Consider the following 16441-nt stretch of genomic DNA (forward strand, 5'->3'; position numbering starts at 1 on the left):
AACATCCAAAGAGCCCGGTGCTATACATGATACCAAAGATCCATAAAAATCTTAGAGATCCCCCATTGCGACCAATTGTTTCCACTCGAGGAAGCCTACATGAACCCATCGGTCAACTATTGGACAAATATCTCCAACCCACAGTTAAGAATATGACAACCCATATCAAGGATACTACCGACTTCTTACTAAAACTGGAAACTGTCACAATTGAACCCGGAGAGAACTTAATCTTATGTACGGCTGACATCCGTTCACTGTACACATCAATTCCTCACTCACTGGGAATAAAGGCCGTGGAGAAAGCTTTATTGAACACTGAGTTACAACTTTCATTTCAAACATTTCTCATGGAACTAATGTTATTCACTTTATATCAGAGCTATTTCTGCTACAAGGATGAATGGTACCAATAACTGGTAGGAATGGCTATGGGAAATTTAGCGGCTCCGGTATACGCTAATATCTTTATGAAAGATTATGAGGAATTGAACATCTTAGTTAGATACATCGACGACGTTTTTATTATTTGGAAAAACACCAGAGAGAAATTGGAAGCAGCATTAGTAGAACTGAATGACATGGATGAACATATACAATTTACCTGGGACATATCAGATACACATGTTACGTTCTTGGATGTAAAAGTTTCACTTACAGAAACAGGGATCGAAACCGACATATTCAGAAAGCCTACTGATAGGAACAATATGTTACATTTCACAAGTTTTCATCAAACAAGTTTAAAACATTCTCCCAAATGGCCATAGTTAAAAGGATCACATCTGACGAGGCAAAAGTAGAAATCAGGATTAAAGAGATGGGATAAAGATTCTTAGAAAGAGGATATCCAGAAAATATCATTGAGGAATCCAAAAAACGCGTGGAGAAAATTGAAAGAAAAGATCTGTTGAGATGCAAGAAATCTAAGGAAGAGACTAGAATTGTAACAGTCTCAAAGTATTCAACCATGAGTGCCAAATTCAAAAAGACCATAATGAAACATTGGGAGATACTTAATCTGGAACCTGATTTTAACACTACTTTCACGCAACCACCTCTATTTGCCTTTACACAAGGTCACAACATTGGAGAAATTTTGAAACAGAAACCACCAATAATTAAGGTGTACAAAGGAACAAGAGCATGCCTGAACTGTGGAAGTTGCAACAATATCATCAAAGGCAATAAGATCAACCACCCAATGAAGGGTCATGAAATAAAACTGAAGGTGACGACAACATGTGACACTGCTAATGTTATATATCTACTTAAATGCCCTTGTGGAAAGGTATATGTCGGAAAAACTGAGAGTAGAATTAAAGTAAGAATGACAGAACACAAGTCCAACATCCTCACAAAGAATATGAAGTCCGCTATTGCTGCACATTTCAGTGAAGAACAGCATAATGTATCCCAACCTAAGTTTCTGATTTTAGAATGTGTGGAGAAAAAGGAAGGAAGAGACAATACAAAATACCTTTTACAGAGGGATAATGTATGGATTCAAAGACTGTCTTCCCATAAACCAAACGGTCTCAATGATCGTATTGAACTCTCTTGCTACTTGTAATTACTTTTATGAAATGTTCCTTGGTCATCAGTGTGACCCCTGTGATTCGTTCAATGTTTACATGTTATATACTAATACTGTCTTAGGTACCTCATTTAGCCTTTGATGATTATGTTTGGGCTGATAGCACACTTTGCTTTTACACATCACGTTACTTATCGGGTCACGGTTCGAATCCCGTTCCAACATATTTTGTAATCGTCGCGCTCATTGTTTTATTTTTATTTTTCCATGCCTATGTTTATTTGTTATCACCATTAGAGTTGAGTATTTCTTGAGTATTCTCATGTAGTTCGAAGAGGAACAAGTTAGATGTCTGGCGACGGGTAGTCCGTCGTCTATTTTGATGGGTGTCACATGATCGGACCACTAACCAATAGGTTCACGATTAACTGTACACCAGGAAACGCGTCTAGCGTGCCAGTTTGTTTGAATCCTTTTGGAAAAGCCTGTCGACTCCGGAGGTTGAAAGCTGGAATCATAAGGTTAGTTGTAACACAGTTTATGTATGTAGGAGGTTGCTTTACATATGATGTGTAATATGTGACACGACACGGGACTTAACCGTTTTCTACGCAATATTCCTTTTGCAGATTGTTAGTTTGCCAACAGCAGACGGCATGTAAGTGGTCTTCGGAGTTTTTGTTTATGGTTTTTCCTCATTACCCTGTGGGCGTTGAGGTTATAAGGTGACACGGTAGAATCACTTACGAATAAGCACTTGACACATCACTAGTTCTGGTTCCCGAACCGTGCATTGAGCACCTTTTTGAACACTGAGATGACACAGCCAATATTGAACTTGTTATTAGCATCAGTATATATTATGTTTTTTTGTTTATTTTCTAGTATTGTTCCCTGACGAAGGGTGTCCCATATGCCCGAAATGCATTGGATTTTGCTTCAGTAATGCCGCTGTGAATATGCTTACAAAATGTGAATGAAAACAAAGAAATTTAAAAAAGAAAAATTGGAATAAAAATGAAATAATTTGCGTTGTGACCCAGTGTGGAATCCTCATTTCTTAACAGAGGAACCAGAGTGTGCCTATAGGGATGCGACTAATGCACCATTAGGAGCACGCACTTGATTATATTTCAGACGCCCACGTACGGAGGACGCCACCAATAGAGCCCCTAATAAATTCGAGATTATAACAATATAAATGGACAAACGAAGTCCTTAAACGAAAGGCTGTGCACCTAACTCAATCAATTCGATTCGAGGTATTGCTCTCATGTGCTGACTTCTGAGAGCGATACAGTTTGGAGTAATACTGGCCAAATTGTTTTGCAATACCTTCAGGGTCAATCAATCAAGGTTGCTTATTTCCTGTCCAGGGAAGACATGGCTTGGCAGTTCGGGCTGGACTGTTCCCATGAGACACAGGGTCAGACTGATTTGCATATGGCCATGTCTGAACTGGGGTGGCGGAGTGAGCTAAAGAATGATGAGGGATTAAACCCAGATCAATTGATTGGGGGGAAGTGCTTGCAAAGTTCAATACTCCGTCCATCATCCCCTTTGGTTTTGCTTTGTTCGCCCTAAGTTGGCAGGGTATGCCCAGACGTGGGTCCCTTGCTCACTTTGCCACTGGATGCAAGCTAGCATGGCTGATGACAGCTGAATAGCCAGAACTCGGTCCCAGGATGCTTGTTTCTGGTCCAGGGAAGACATGGCTTGGCAGTTCGGGCTGGACTGTTCCCATGAGGCACAGGGTCAGACTGATTTGCATATGGCCATTTCTGAACTGGGGTGGCGGAGTGAGCTAAAGAATGTTGACGGATTAAACCCAGATCCGTTGACTGGGGGTGAGTGCTTGCAATGTACAACACTCCGTCCATCATCCCCTTTGGTTTTGCTTTGTTCGCCCTAAGTTGGCAGGGTATGCCCAGACGTGGTTCCCTTGCTCACTTTGCCACTGGATTCAAGCTAGCCTGGATGATGACGGGTGAATAGTCAGAAACCGGTCCCAGGATGCTTGTTTCCCGTCCAGGGAAGACATGGCTTGGCAGTTCGAGCTGGACTGTTCCCAGAATGGCTGAATAATCGTCTTACTCATTAGGGAGTGACTGTCTAGTCAATCCACACTTAACTGCATGTCAAGAACCTTTCATTCCCTCAAACTTTCATTGTAACCGCACATCTCTACATAGTAGAGCCCGTGGCTGAAAAGCTGTTAATAAACTAAAGAGACCCTTGGCTTCCCATTGATTCCATCTCACATGGTAGCATGTCATCAGCTGAAGTCTCTAGTCTTGTTCATCCAGGTTGACCCGGCTGCTTGCGGCAGTTGTTTCGTATCTCCCTTGCTCTTTTGGGTTTTGGAGTGTCCTTCAGAGCTTTCTGTAGAGATTTAGGGTCCATGAATATCTTTGATACACCATTGATCGGTACCCTGAGTCTTGCGGGATAGAGCATGGCATACTCAAGGTTTTGAGGTCGTAGTGTCCATTTCAATGGGGTAAATTGCCTCCTTGCCTCCTGGACCTTGAGAGTAAGGTCAGGGAAGAGCGAGATGGAGGTGCCCTCATATTGTAAGTCCCCTAGTTCCCTAGCCTTCCTGAGTGCGGCATCCCTGTCCCTGTAATTCAGGAATTTGCCAATAATCGGGAGCGGTGGTGCTCTCTTAGGAGGCCTAGGACCCAGAGAGAGGTGGGCTCGCTCAAATCACAAATATGAAGGAAAAAATGTCCCGGCCCAGGAGGGTCACCAGGAGTTTTTTAGTGAATGTCTCCATATTTCCTGTGGCAGTGGATTCGGGTAGGCCAGTAATTCGAATATTGCTCCTTCTAGACTTGGCCTCCAAGTCCTCTGCTTTGTCCTGTAATTGTGTTAAGGCCTTATTAAGTTGGTTTTGTGCTGCGGGAGTCTCCATATGTGCCTCCTCCACTTCTGTCACTCTCTCTCCGCCTGCTTATCTAGTCTCTCAGACATACTGTCCATGCGAATAGCCAATGAGTCTATTTTGCCGTCAATTGTGCTCAGGCTTTGCTGTATGGTGGCTAGAATCTGACGCAAATCAGCAGGTGCATCTTCAGGCATGTTGCACTGTTCAGAGGAGGGCTGGGAGTCACCCCCTTCATGGGCCCTCGTTTTCCACTCTTCGATTTGCAACTTGGATTAGACCTTGTCCACTTTCCCCATCATTGAGGGGCCCACGTCGTCCCCTACCTCACCCGCAGGCACCTTATGAGGGGCTCACAGAGCTTACAAGCGGGTCTGATTGGGCCGAGAGCAATCCAGGCACACACTCCACCTCTAATCAAAGTGTGCGATGTTTAAGCAAGATGCGTCAAAAAAGCAGCGTTTCCAGCTCCTACTCACTTGGTGCTGTCAGCAGGTTCAGAATTCATCTAGTACCGGCCAACGCAGGATGCCATTGTAAGGGAAAGGGAGCGTGCACTCAAAGAGCTCCTATTAGCAGTGCCTAGTAGTCGCAAGAGGGGTGCCACTGATTACTTTAGCTGGAGCACAATAGGGAACGACTGCAGCACCTGCAGGAGCAGCGCAATCACAGCTTAGCTGGTGCTCCAGAGAAGATTGCCGCCATTACGACACAGCCCTTCTCCTGCCATCAGCTTCAAGGACTTGCTCCCTCTGGTATTCAACCTCTCCTCCCGCTTACCAGTTGCTGCAGATTCGGCTACGGGTCAAACCCAGGCAGGGGTAATCATCTCACTTTTCTCGTGGGACAGCTCAGCCTATCACCAGGGAGGCGCAGGTCCACGACCAGGCTGCGTCGTCTGCCAGAACGCCACCAGCACCGTTGCAGGCTATCAACCATGTCTCGGGCCAGGCAGAGAGGAGACCGGTGTGGATCTCGCAGCAGGCGCTGGGGCCCCAGACTGTACCAGCACTCCCCCCGGGACTCCGCTCGTCTCACCTCCGACAGAGCAGAGAGACCGAAAAAGCCTCCGCCGAGGAGTCGAATCCGGGCATCTTCTCCAGATCGGCTGCAGGCCTCAAGCACAGGCAGCGCAGATAACTCCTCCCAACACGGTTGATGGCGCCTGTTCTCAATTTTCTGGGGCAGTAGAGGTACTTGGCAGCTCAGTAGCACTTCCTCAGCTAGAGCAGCCCAGACAGCAGCTGAAAAGGTAGCAAGTTACTCGGATAAGTGACGGATAGTAGTGATGGCTTTAAGGAGCTCCGTTACTGCAGTGCCATCTTCTGAACCGGCAAGCTCCGCCCCCAAGGACCAGCAAAGTTATCAGAGACAGTTACTTCAAAAGAAGAAGCAGTCTTCAGTTAGTTCCTGTCACTTTTTTCTCCTTAATTAACATGTGATTCCAACGAAAATTGGAAGCATCCCCTGGCGCTCCACTCTGTGTTGCTGGAGTCCCCCAGATCAACTGAATGTAAATCACAAATTCGAAAAAGTCTTTGTTTCAAAAGTAGTCTTATTTAATTCATAAGTTCCTGTTTTTATCAAGATAGTTCATCTTAAGAATGAGTATCATTCAATCAACAACCATGTCCTTAGGTCCAATGCATTTCGGGCTGAGTAGCCCTTCTTTTGGGACCTCACACTAGAAGCAAGGCAAAATAATAATCTATTCAGTATCAAACCATACAAAACATAATAATAATAACTCGAAAATAACAGCGCGTTTAGTGCTCAATTTAAAGTGAAATCGTGATCATGAAGTGCACCCAGTGTTCGTGCTATGGTGAACAAACATTAGAGCATGGATATATAAGCACTCACATGATTGTTCTCAATGTAATAGTAGATTATGTGAACAGCTGAAATAAAATACGATGTATTAAAACACTGTAACATTCTCACTCGATCATGAAAAAGTGTCCTACTTCTTATACTCCGCTCTAGCGGTATTGTCCAAAAACAACTTACTTTAGAGACGCGAAGCGTCTTCTACAAGTTCGTTCGAGGATAGATTTCCTTCCGATGTGAAGAAACCCAAACGGGGCCGCCAATGACAACAGAAGTAAGAATCTTCATTGCAGGCTGTTGAGCATCGAGTAGCGCGATTGGCTAGAGTCCCGATCACGTGATCGGGAGTTAGCCAATGGGAGCATGGAGAGTGTTTATACTATAGGAGAACACAGTGTGAGTTCTTCGTGGAAATGTGTTGATAAAGTTATATGATGACAAAACACATGAAAATAATGAAAATACAATGAAACACGCTTTGTAAATGGCAATAGTGTGAAAAAAGGTGACTCACGGAAGACAATCATACAAATAAATAAAATTACAAATAAATGAGATAGTGGTGGTTTAATGTTCAGACCAACCTTCAGTCTTCACAATATAGAAGCAAGGCAATACTGTACCCAAAAAAGGCCTCAGTTATTTAGTCTTAGAGGTAACACGTAAATTCCGTGCGGTAAATTCAAGGTATAAATAAGCCCTCACTTGCTATGGCACGGCACGGTGCGGTTCGATTACCTACTTGCACGCGGCTCGCCACAGCAAGACCCGAAGGAAGCCAAGTCCCCAACTGACGCACTGACCAGACGCTGTCATCCTCGTCGCGGACAATCTAACTACAGTGTTTCTGACTCCCCTTGCGGGGTGTTAGAGATCGAGTCCCGGGAAAGAGATACCAACCTCTCTCATTCTAAGGTATGGAGCTGATTACAACCTAGAGAAACTTTTGGCCACTTTTGGCATAACTAAACCAGACTAAGACAACACCTACTTCTTCCCTTGTACTAGACTTAGGTTAGGTACACTGGGGTAGGATTATTTTAGAAGCACCAGATGAGTATTTTAGCCTGTGTTATTTATCTTACTGCTAATGCTGTACGTATTATACTTCGCATTCTGTCTTACGATTGTAGCAGTTCATATATCTTCCATGAGAAATAAGACTGTTCAATAAACCCTTTTTATTGAAACGCCCGTCTCTCTATTTCTATGCAACTCTGTAAATACAAAGCATGCACGATTGACTGAGTGAAACAGTTATCTATTGTTTCCACGACTCTGAAGATATTGTTCCGACTCTAAGGGAAACAAAGTTGTCATGTTTATGCGGTTGTCGGAAACTAATCCCTTCTTGTTCATTCGAGAAAGTTTCTAGTGACCACTGAGTTAGCTGGCACACATAAGTAATCGAGTTTAATGTACTCGATAGAGACATACTGACCTCAGTCCTATGTCAAATCTATAGTGTATATTATTCCAAAGCGCAGAGCCTATCAGGGATATAGGAACTACACTACACTATAACCTAGCCAGTTCCATAAATTGCATGCTAAATGTTGTGCACACTTGTCAAATGGCGCCCAGATACCAGTGTGGTGAGTTGCTGGAGATTAATGGCTGTTTTACATCCTGGATCATAGGGGCGAGTGAGTGCTGCCAATCGAGGACGTTTAGGAGAGAGGGAGTACAATATTCTGGGGATTTGAGGAGGGCAGTGATACCTGGGTGTGTGAGGGGCATAGGGGGCATCCTGGAGAGTAAGGAAGACGGGCAGGGAAGGTTCTTGGAGAAGAGTGGTGCTGAGGATGACTTCCCTTAATGAGACAAGTAGTCAGTTACGGGACACCTGCTGAAGAGAGTGTTGTGCCCTGCACATTTATTGTAAGTAGTGTCAGCAAGGTGAAGGGAGTGCATTGGGCTGAAGAAGGGCTAGTGCTGATAGAGCCTGTGTTTTATCTGCATGAAGTCAAAGGGAAGGATTTTGTGAGACGACCAGGAAAACCCTGACTGTCCCATTATAGAGCGTTGTGAGTGCTGGCTTCATTGGGGGGGGGGCTGTCTGTGTTGGATATGTGTTGTGAGTGCCAGAACATGTAGGCTGCCTGCATGGGGGATATTCTGAGGGATTATACTCCAGAGTATACTTAGCTGAGGAAAGATGTCAATGTTCTCTTCCCTCTTTGCTGTGCCCTTGTTGACATTTTAAGCAGTAACAGCAGGTGCAACAGTGAGCATAGGCTCGCCATCTGGAGTAACTGTATGTGCTAGCGGTATGTAACTAGCGCAGGCGCTTGGTATATTGCATGATGTATACTTAAACTAATACTAGTCTATTGGTTGCTATTGGTACTGTGTCTGCAGCTGACTGCTCTCATTTCTCCCAAAAGGGACTAGTGGCAAACTATACTCTGTTAGTACTGCAGATATCTTTGCTGTTACCAAGGAATAGTGCTCCGTCATACTTTGACCAAAGGTGAAATATTGAGTTACTTACTTAACGTGCTCCCCTTCAAAGCTGTTGCTAAAATCCTACAATTTTGAAAATGTCATTTGGAAAATAATCATTAAATAAACAATTCTGCTGAATGTGTTAATACATTCTTGGGAGCTGACCTCTCCCAGCCTTGTGAAAGGAGTGTATTGCTTGCTGTGTTTCCTCCTTGAGCATCCTGAATGCCACTGTTCTTCATAAAACGTCTACATTTGAGTCCTGGGGTGTCTGCCTCTACAGCAGTCTCTGCTCGCTGAAATGGTTATTGGGTGGTTTTTAACAAAAAAAAAAAAACATGTAACTAGCTGTTTGATACGTATTTAATGTCTGGAATTTTTATTGTGATTCACTCTCATAATCTAATTCTATGTATTGTATAGTATGCTTTTATGGTTTTTAATTTAACCGAATAAAGTACTTTTGACTGACTGGTTATTGTGTGTAGGATGCAAGCAAATCAACATATGTGTAAGAGGAACACCTTCAGTTGGATGTTTTTGAATTGCAAACCCATTTCAAGGTGTGAAATAATAACTGGAACTTATTGCAGATGACCTGACACAGCACATCAGAATGAAGCACTTGGAGGCATCAACGGGGAAGCCCCCTCTGATTCAATTGTGCGAGTTTTGTGGACAAGCAGTCAAGCATTACAAGAGCCACAAGATCTTCTGCAGGTAAGATGATGTGTACTTGTTTGTAAGAAAGAAGTATATGTATGTTGCATTTCAATGCTGGCCTTGCACCTTTTAGTTTACAGTATGGCTTCTTTCTAGCTCTACATTTACAGTGTTGATTAGACAACTATTGATGACATTGATTCAGTCTGATCTCTCTGCTCAGAAAGTTTATAAGGAATAAGCTCGGAGGTATATGTCACTAGACTCTGCGAAGGCCAGAGCTCCCTCCATATGCCACACACCAGAGGTACGATCTATGTACCGCGCTGCTTTGTTTTAGACGCTGCTTGCTTTTAAATAACATTTGTGTTAGGAATTTCACAGGGGGTATGTTTTTGGATGCCCGCACTGTGTTGTGTTGATTTAAAAAAACTGCACCGACCTTTTTAATTACGTGCGCCTGCTTCACACTCCCCGTTCCACCCCGAGCTTTTCTCGTGGTTGTGGAGGGAGTCTTTTGCTATCACTTGGTCTGCCTGGGCTCATACTTCCGGGGGAAGGGGGGAGCGGTCTAGTTGCCATCACGCTCCTTCCCTACATAACGCAGGACTTTACTCGCGCAGCGGTCTACACACCAGAGGTAAGATCTATGTACCGCGCTGCTTTGTTTTAGACGCTGCTTGCTTTTAAATAACATTTGTGTTAGGAATTTCACAGGGGGTATGATTTTGGATGCCCGCACTGTGTTGTGTTGATTTAAAAAAAACTGCACCGACCTTTGTGATTACGTGCGCCTGCTTCACACTCCTCGTTCCACCCCGAGCTTTTCTCGTGGTTGTGGAGGGGAGTCTCTTACTATCACTTGGTCTGCCTGGGCTCATACTTCCGGCGGAAGGGGGGAGCGGTCTAGTTGCCATCACGCTCCTTCCCTTCATTACCGATGTGTTGGGCGACGTGCAGCGGATGCGCCAAAGGCGAGCCCGTCTGCGCCTGTACGTCGCCTCTCGCCAGGACCCCTGGCCAGTGTCAGCCAGGCCCTCTATGCTATGGTAGAGACAAACTCATGAGTCTCAACACAGGCCAAGCGCCTCGCACAGCCAATCCTCCGATTCTACGGGACTCTTCGTGGAACTGCTCTGCTTGTGGGATTTTTACCATCCCGACCCCTACCCTCCCTGCTTGCGTTCGCCGAACTCAGCCCCGGATTCAGCTGAAACTGCTACAACGTCAGATCTCTGGCGAAACATCACGCCGAAATACTCGATTTAATCTCGGAAGAACGTCCAGACATATTTTTTCTATCTGAAACCTGGCTTAAAGACGACTCGGTAGCTACGGTGAACCTGGCCCTATCCCTTGGATACTCCATAAGTACTCTAAATAGGGACTCCAGAGGAGGGGGCATAGCGGTCGTCCATAAATCTCACTACGACTGCCTATTTAATAAAGTTCAGGTGGTAGACTGTGAAGCGGCGCGCTTTCAGGTAGCGGTGAGCCCACAGTATTCCCTATCAGGCTTAATGATATATCGTCCTCCTGGCTCATCCACCAAGTTTAAGGAAGCACTCCCTGAGATTGTTAGTGAGCTTGCCGCAGGATCGGCAAATTTTAGTATCCGTGGAGACGTCAATCTCCACCTGGACAATATCCAGGACAATGCCACCTTCATAGCTGATCTAGCTGCTCTCCACTGGATCAATTAGTCCTTGGATCCACGCATTTAGCTGGACATCTGCTCGACCCCTTATTTTCCAATCTTCAGTCAGTAACCATGGATCGTCCCATACCCATGGGCTGGACTGACCACTTCTTGGTTAAATGGTTTGTCCCGCTTACTAAACCCCCTAACGATCGGCCTTTAAACGCCCTTGGCACAAACTGAAGCTTGATGACTTTCACCAATATCTCAGGGCTAATCCTCTTGACAATGGTCTAGATTACGACCAGTTTTGCGACTGGATCTTGCGAGGTCTAGACGCCCTTATTCCGGCTAAATGGGTTAAAAGTCGGACCTCCACCACCAATCCTTGGTATAACAACTCTCTAACCATCCTGCGTAAAGCCTGTAAACAGGCTGAACGCGAGTGGAGGAAAGACTACGCACCAGAGAAAAAAGGACACTATTTGGCAAAAATCTAACTCTATCACAGAGCAGTTTGTAAAACACGCGCAGCCTTTTATGCCATGGAAATTAGCTCCAGTCCTAACCCCACCAAATGTATCTTCAAATTTCTCAAAGATCTCAGGACCAGGAAATTCAATACCCCGGTTGTCCCATCCACATTTTTGTGTGATGAATTGGCGTCCTTTTTTGTTAACAAAGTGCGTAACATCTACCTATCATTTCCTGATCCCTGCACCTTGCCGGCCTGTGACAGACCTAGGGCGGAATCTAGGGCCTCCTTATTATCTATCCCGTCCCTATCAGAAACCGAATTTACCCGGCTTAGTGGGAAAATTAGGTTGGGTTCTCCTCTGGACCCCTTGCAGCCATCACAGTTTAAGGAATCCTTTTCCATCTTCAGGGAGCCCCTTTGTAACATAATCAATAGCTCCCTTTCATCGGGGACTGTTCCGCCATCTTGGAAGCATGCCTGGGTGTCCCCCATTCTGAAAAAGCCCAACTCAGACCCCACTAAACCGGAGAATTTTCGCCCAATTTCCCTCTTGCCTTGGGTAGCAAAAATCGCTGAAGCCCACGTTAATAACGTACTAACCCGGTTTGTGAATGACAATAACATCTTGGATCCCTCCCAGAATGGGTTCCGACCGAGTCATAGTACAGAGACTGCTCTTTTGGCCACGACCGAGCAAATGCGATCTCTCATGGACAAAGGTCAAAGTGCGGCGCTGATCTTGCTTGATCTCAGCGCCGCCTTTGATACGGTGTCTCATGAGATTCTACTCCGGAGGCTTGAGGAGGCAGGGATTGAGGGCTCAGCATTAGACTGGCTTCGCTCATTCCTGACAAATAGATCTTTTCAAGTATTAGTAGCCCCTTATTCCTCTCAGACTCACGCTATTGATCAGGAGGTGCCTCAGGGCTCAGCTCTGAGCCCACTACTCTTTAATTTATACGTCCAGCCTCTAGCTGCGGCCGCCAAGCTATGGGACCTTACGATAGTCTCTTATGCTGCCGACACGCAGCTAGTAGTCACCGTGGCGGACGGTTCTTCCCCCTCGGCCTCCAGATTCAAAAACGGCATGACGGCAGTGGCCGATTGGATGGCAGCCAATCGTCTACAGTTAAATGCCGGAAAAACTGAAGTTCTGTTGGTGGGTAAGAACGTCAACTTATGGACAGAGCAGTGGTGGCCTTTTTGAAAAACAGGGGACCCCTTCACTAATAGGTTTGCTATAGGTAGGGAAATAACAATTTTGAAAAAAACTTATAGCAAACAATAAATTAATAAATGCCAAACCTCTCAACCACAAATTAGTGAATATAGCTACAAACACTCATATGACCTTATATATATACGGTAACAAATATGTATATTGATATACAAAAAGCTTTTTATTGTAGATAAATAATTGCTTAGTTTCTTTCGTTTGTCCTATATATACAGTTTACATACAGATAATTATTATAGTGCAAAATTCAATTATACATAATTTATAAAAATATACACAGATTATATAACATGAAACATGGACAAATATAACAAAAAGTCAACAATGGATCGGTCAATATTCTATTGTAGTAGGCAAAAGCGGTGAATTTTGACTACGCGCGTTTCGGCATTCTGCCTTCATCAGGTGACCGTCATTCGCATATAGACTCAACAGGACAACAAATTTTTGTTATATCGAGTTTGTTGATAGCGATGGAATATTTAATGGAGACCACATCTATTTTCTTTCCAGTTGATTTAGATCAGATGTAGCGACAAATTCTGACGTTGTCGTTGGTGTTCTTATGAAAAACATAAGATATGGAAATCCAATCTTTAGTCGAAATAATAAGTCGAGTTGTAGTCAGGGACTATGCCCAAAAATCGATGCTACCATTAATTCTTTTAGTTGAAACGTAGAGGGACAGAAACACCCTAGGGGATTCTCGGAGGCCGGCAAATATACTCGATATATATCGAAATAATCCTCTTTTCTTAGCAGGATAAAAGGGTCCTTATTTCGTATTTACTTCTAAAGTAGCGATGTGCACCATGTAGAAAAATGATGAAACATTCGTTGTACAAATAGTTGTACTCCGAAGCCAGACCTCCCGACGGTGTGCTGATTGCTCCAGCAGAATGCCGAAACGCGCGTAGTCAAAATTCACCGCTTTTGCCTACTACAATAGAATATTGAATGATCCATTGTTGACTTTTTGTTATATTTGTCCATGTTTCATGTTATATAATCTGTGTATATTTTTATAAATTATGTATAATTGAATTTTGCACTATAATAATTATCTGTATGTAAACTGTATATATAAGCTTTTTGTATATCAATATACATATTTGTTACCATATATATATAAGGTCATATGAGTGTTTGTAGCTATATTCACTAATTTGTGGTTGAGAGGTTTGGCATTTATTAATTTATTGTTTTCAGAGCAGTGGTGGCCATCAGCCCTAGGAGCAATTCCATCCCCAAAAAATGTAGTTAAGAACCTTGGGGTCATTATGGACTCTTCTCTCTCCTTTCAGGTTCACACCAAACAGTAAGCCGCCGCGTGCTTTGGCACTTTGCGTTGTCTGAGACCCATTTTAAAATACTTTGCTCCCTCTGTTCGCCAACTTATTGTACAAGCTACCATCCTCTCACGCCTCGATTACGCGAGCTCTCTTCTCCTAGGGGCGAACAAGGCGGAAATACTGAGAATGCAGTGCATCCAAAATGCTGCTGCCAGAGCAATGGTGGGCTTGCCGCGTTTATGCTCAGTTTCTAGTACCATCCGTAAGCTACATTGGCTTCCCATTGATAGACGCATCCTTTTTAAAACACTCTGTCTCTCTTTTAAACTCCTGAAGTGCATGAGTCCCGCCCTGTTGGGCGACCTGATCTCCCTTTATGTTCCTTCCCGCCCTCTCCGTTCGGCAGAGTCTCATTTGGCGGTGGTGCCCAGAATTAGACTCTCCAGGATGGGCGGCGGTGCCTTCCGATACCTCGCCCCCAAGCTATGGAACTCCCTTCCCGTGCATATCCGCGCCATTGACTCTCTGTCATCGTTCAGAAAGGCTATTAAAACCTTCCTGTTTCCTTTACCTTAGGTTGTTTCCTTGCTGTCTCTCTTGTTAGCCCGGTCCACATAGTTGTTCTGTCCTTCCGTGGTCAGCGCCGGGACGCCCCTTTGCTGGGGCAGCTGCGCGCTTTACAAAAAGGATAACATAACATAACATATGAGTGTAGTGAGACTTTTACGTCTAATTGGAAGCCCAATATATAGAAGACTACACTCAAGCCAGTCTCTAGGGAACTCAAAGGCAAGTGGGTGATCCTTGTAACAAGTATTGCCTGATGTAATTGGAATCTCAAAAGCAAGGTACGACTGCAAGCACACGCAAGCCGACTACTTCTTTTTTTGAGCTTTGACTTTCATGGAGTTGTATAGTCATGTCAAAGCTTACTCTTCAAAGGTGGTGTGGGGTTTAAAACCCAGATCAAGTCGAAACATCAATAGCCGGTTCTATGACTTTTGAATAAATTAGAAGGACTATTATCTTTTAAGTTCAATAGCTGAGTATAAATGCAATAGTTCTGCTGTTTAAACATTCGTACCCAAAACAGGGGGAAGTTTCAATTCTGTATGGTTGCAACACATTTGCATGCATATTATTATGCAACACCAGGAAGACATACATTTTTGTGACTGAATGTTGCCTTGGTGCTGCATTTTCAATTTGTATTTTAGAAACCTATGCATTTATGCTTTAATTTCCTGGTTGATGCAGGGAGATGCAAATGCTATTGATGGATGTGAAAGTCCCTGCTGATTCATGGCTAAGGGACATCTCAGCTGTCAAGTTCGATCTATGTGCCCCATGCTCATTGGCTGTTATAGAAGGGATTGGTTCCTGACTTAGTAGGAACTCTTCGCTCAGTCCGTAACATTAGGGGCATGTCAAGGCAGCAAGAAATCAATGGGGCAGACTTAAGAGCAGTGCTGGAGCAATGCTATCTCACATTTTGCTGGTGAAGGAACATCAGGCAAAGGAAAGAGCTGGAAAGCAAGCAGAGCACCTGGGATAGTTGAGACACATTTGAGGGCAACAGCCCCAAGATAATGCTGAGTGACTGAAATTTGGACGTATTGAATGTTTTCCTTGTTACCGCATAGTCACTTCCATGGAAAAGGGTTCTCTATTGGAGGAGCGATGTTTTGAGAGTAGGGAAAGACAATCATATTTTTAGTGTGGTATAAAGGGGAAGAACTGGGAAGTGGCAGTGTCACTCCTAACTCAGGCATGCCCCTTCCTCTTTTCAGGCAGTGTGTCCGCGTGGCTGTAAGACACAGTAGGTGAGGTGAAATAGTTCTTCAGATTAGTACAGTCAGGTCCTCAGCTTGCTTGGAAGTCTAGCTCTTTTTTTAAGGTGCAAGCAACAGCTGACTCATACAGAGAAACAGCTAAAATGTCCATGGTTCCAATTGTTTCCCCTGTATTGATGCACAGAGCTCCACCAAGTCAAATGGTTGCCTGAAATTCTGGCTCACAGGGCCAGCTTAGGTCCAGAGTTAGTGGCATTTGGAGCCAGGCCAAGTAGCCACTTATGGTGTTGGTCACTATAAATGGTTAAAGGAGAGAAGAGCATCTTCCTTCTGATACATTCAAATCATGTGGTAACCAGCAGTCTCATGATGATGTAGGACATCTCATCATACTGGCAAGGAACATGCATCTATTTCAAACACTCCCTCAGACAGTATATGGTATTTTTCTTATACAGACCTCTAGCTGCTGATTCCTCACCTTTTTAATGCTCCCCAGGCATCAGACTGTATCTGTAATTGCAACGTGAAGGTGCAGACTGGGGGGTATCACTGGAGGACAGGACACATGCGGTTTCCCAGTATGCCAGTGATCTTCTCATCTGTGTGAGGGACATTTTGTTTGACCTCACTCGCTTAC

At 44.2% G+C, this 16441-nt stretch overlaps 1 protein-coding gene across 1 annotated transcript in view; it reads left to right on the forward strand.

The window, feature by feature from the left end:
- Positions 1-16441, forward strand: part of LOC144819847 (uncharacterized) — a 269054-nt gene that overhangs the window by 227483 nt on the left and 25130 nt on the right. Inside the window, exon 4 of the mRNA XM_078677580.1 lies at positions 9293-9419. Within this exon, the coding sequence (XP_078533706.1) occupies positions 9293-9419 (127 nt within the window). The remainder of the gene's footprint in view (positions 1-9292; positions 9420-16441) is intronic.

This window comes from Lissotriton helveticus, chromosome 2_1 (assembly GCF_964261635.1).
Source record: "Lissotriton helveticus chromosome 2_1, aLisHel1.1, whole genome shotgun sequence".
In the NCBI taxonomy this organism is placed as follows: domain Eukaryota; kingdom Metazoa; phylum Chordata; class Amphibia; order Caudata; family Salamandridae; genus Lissotriton; species Lissotriton helveticus.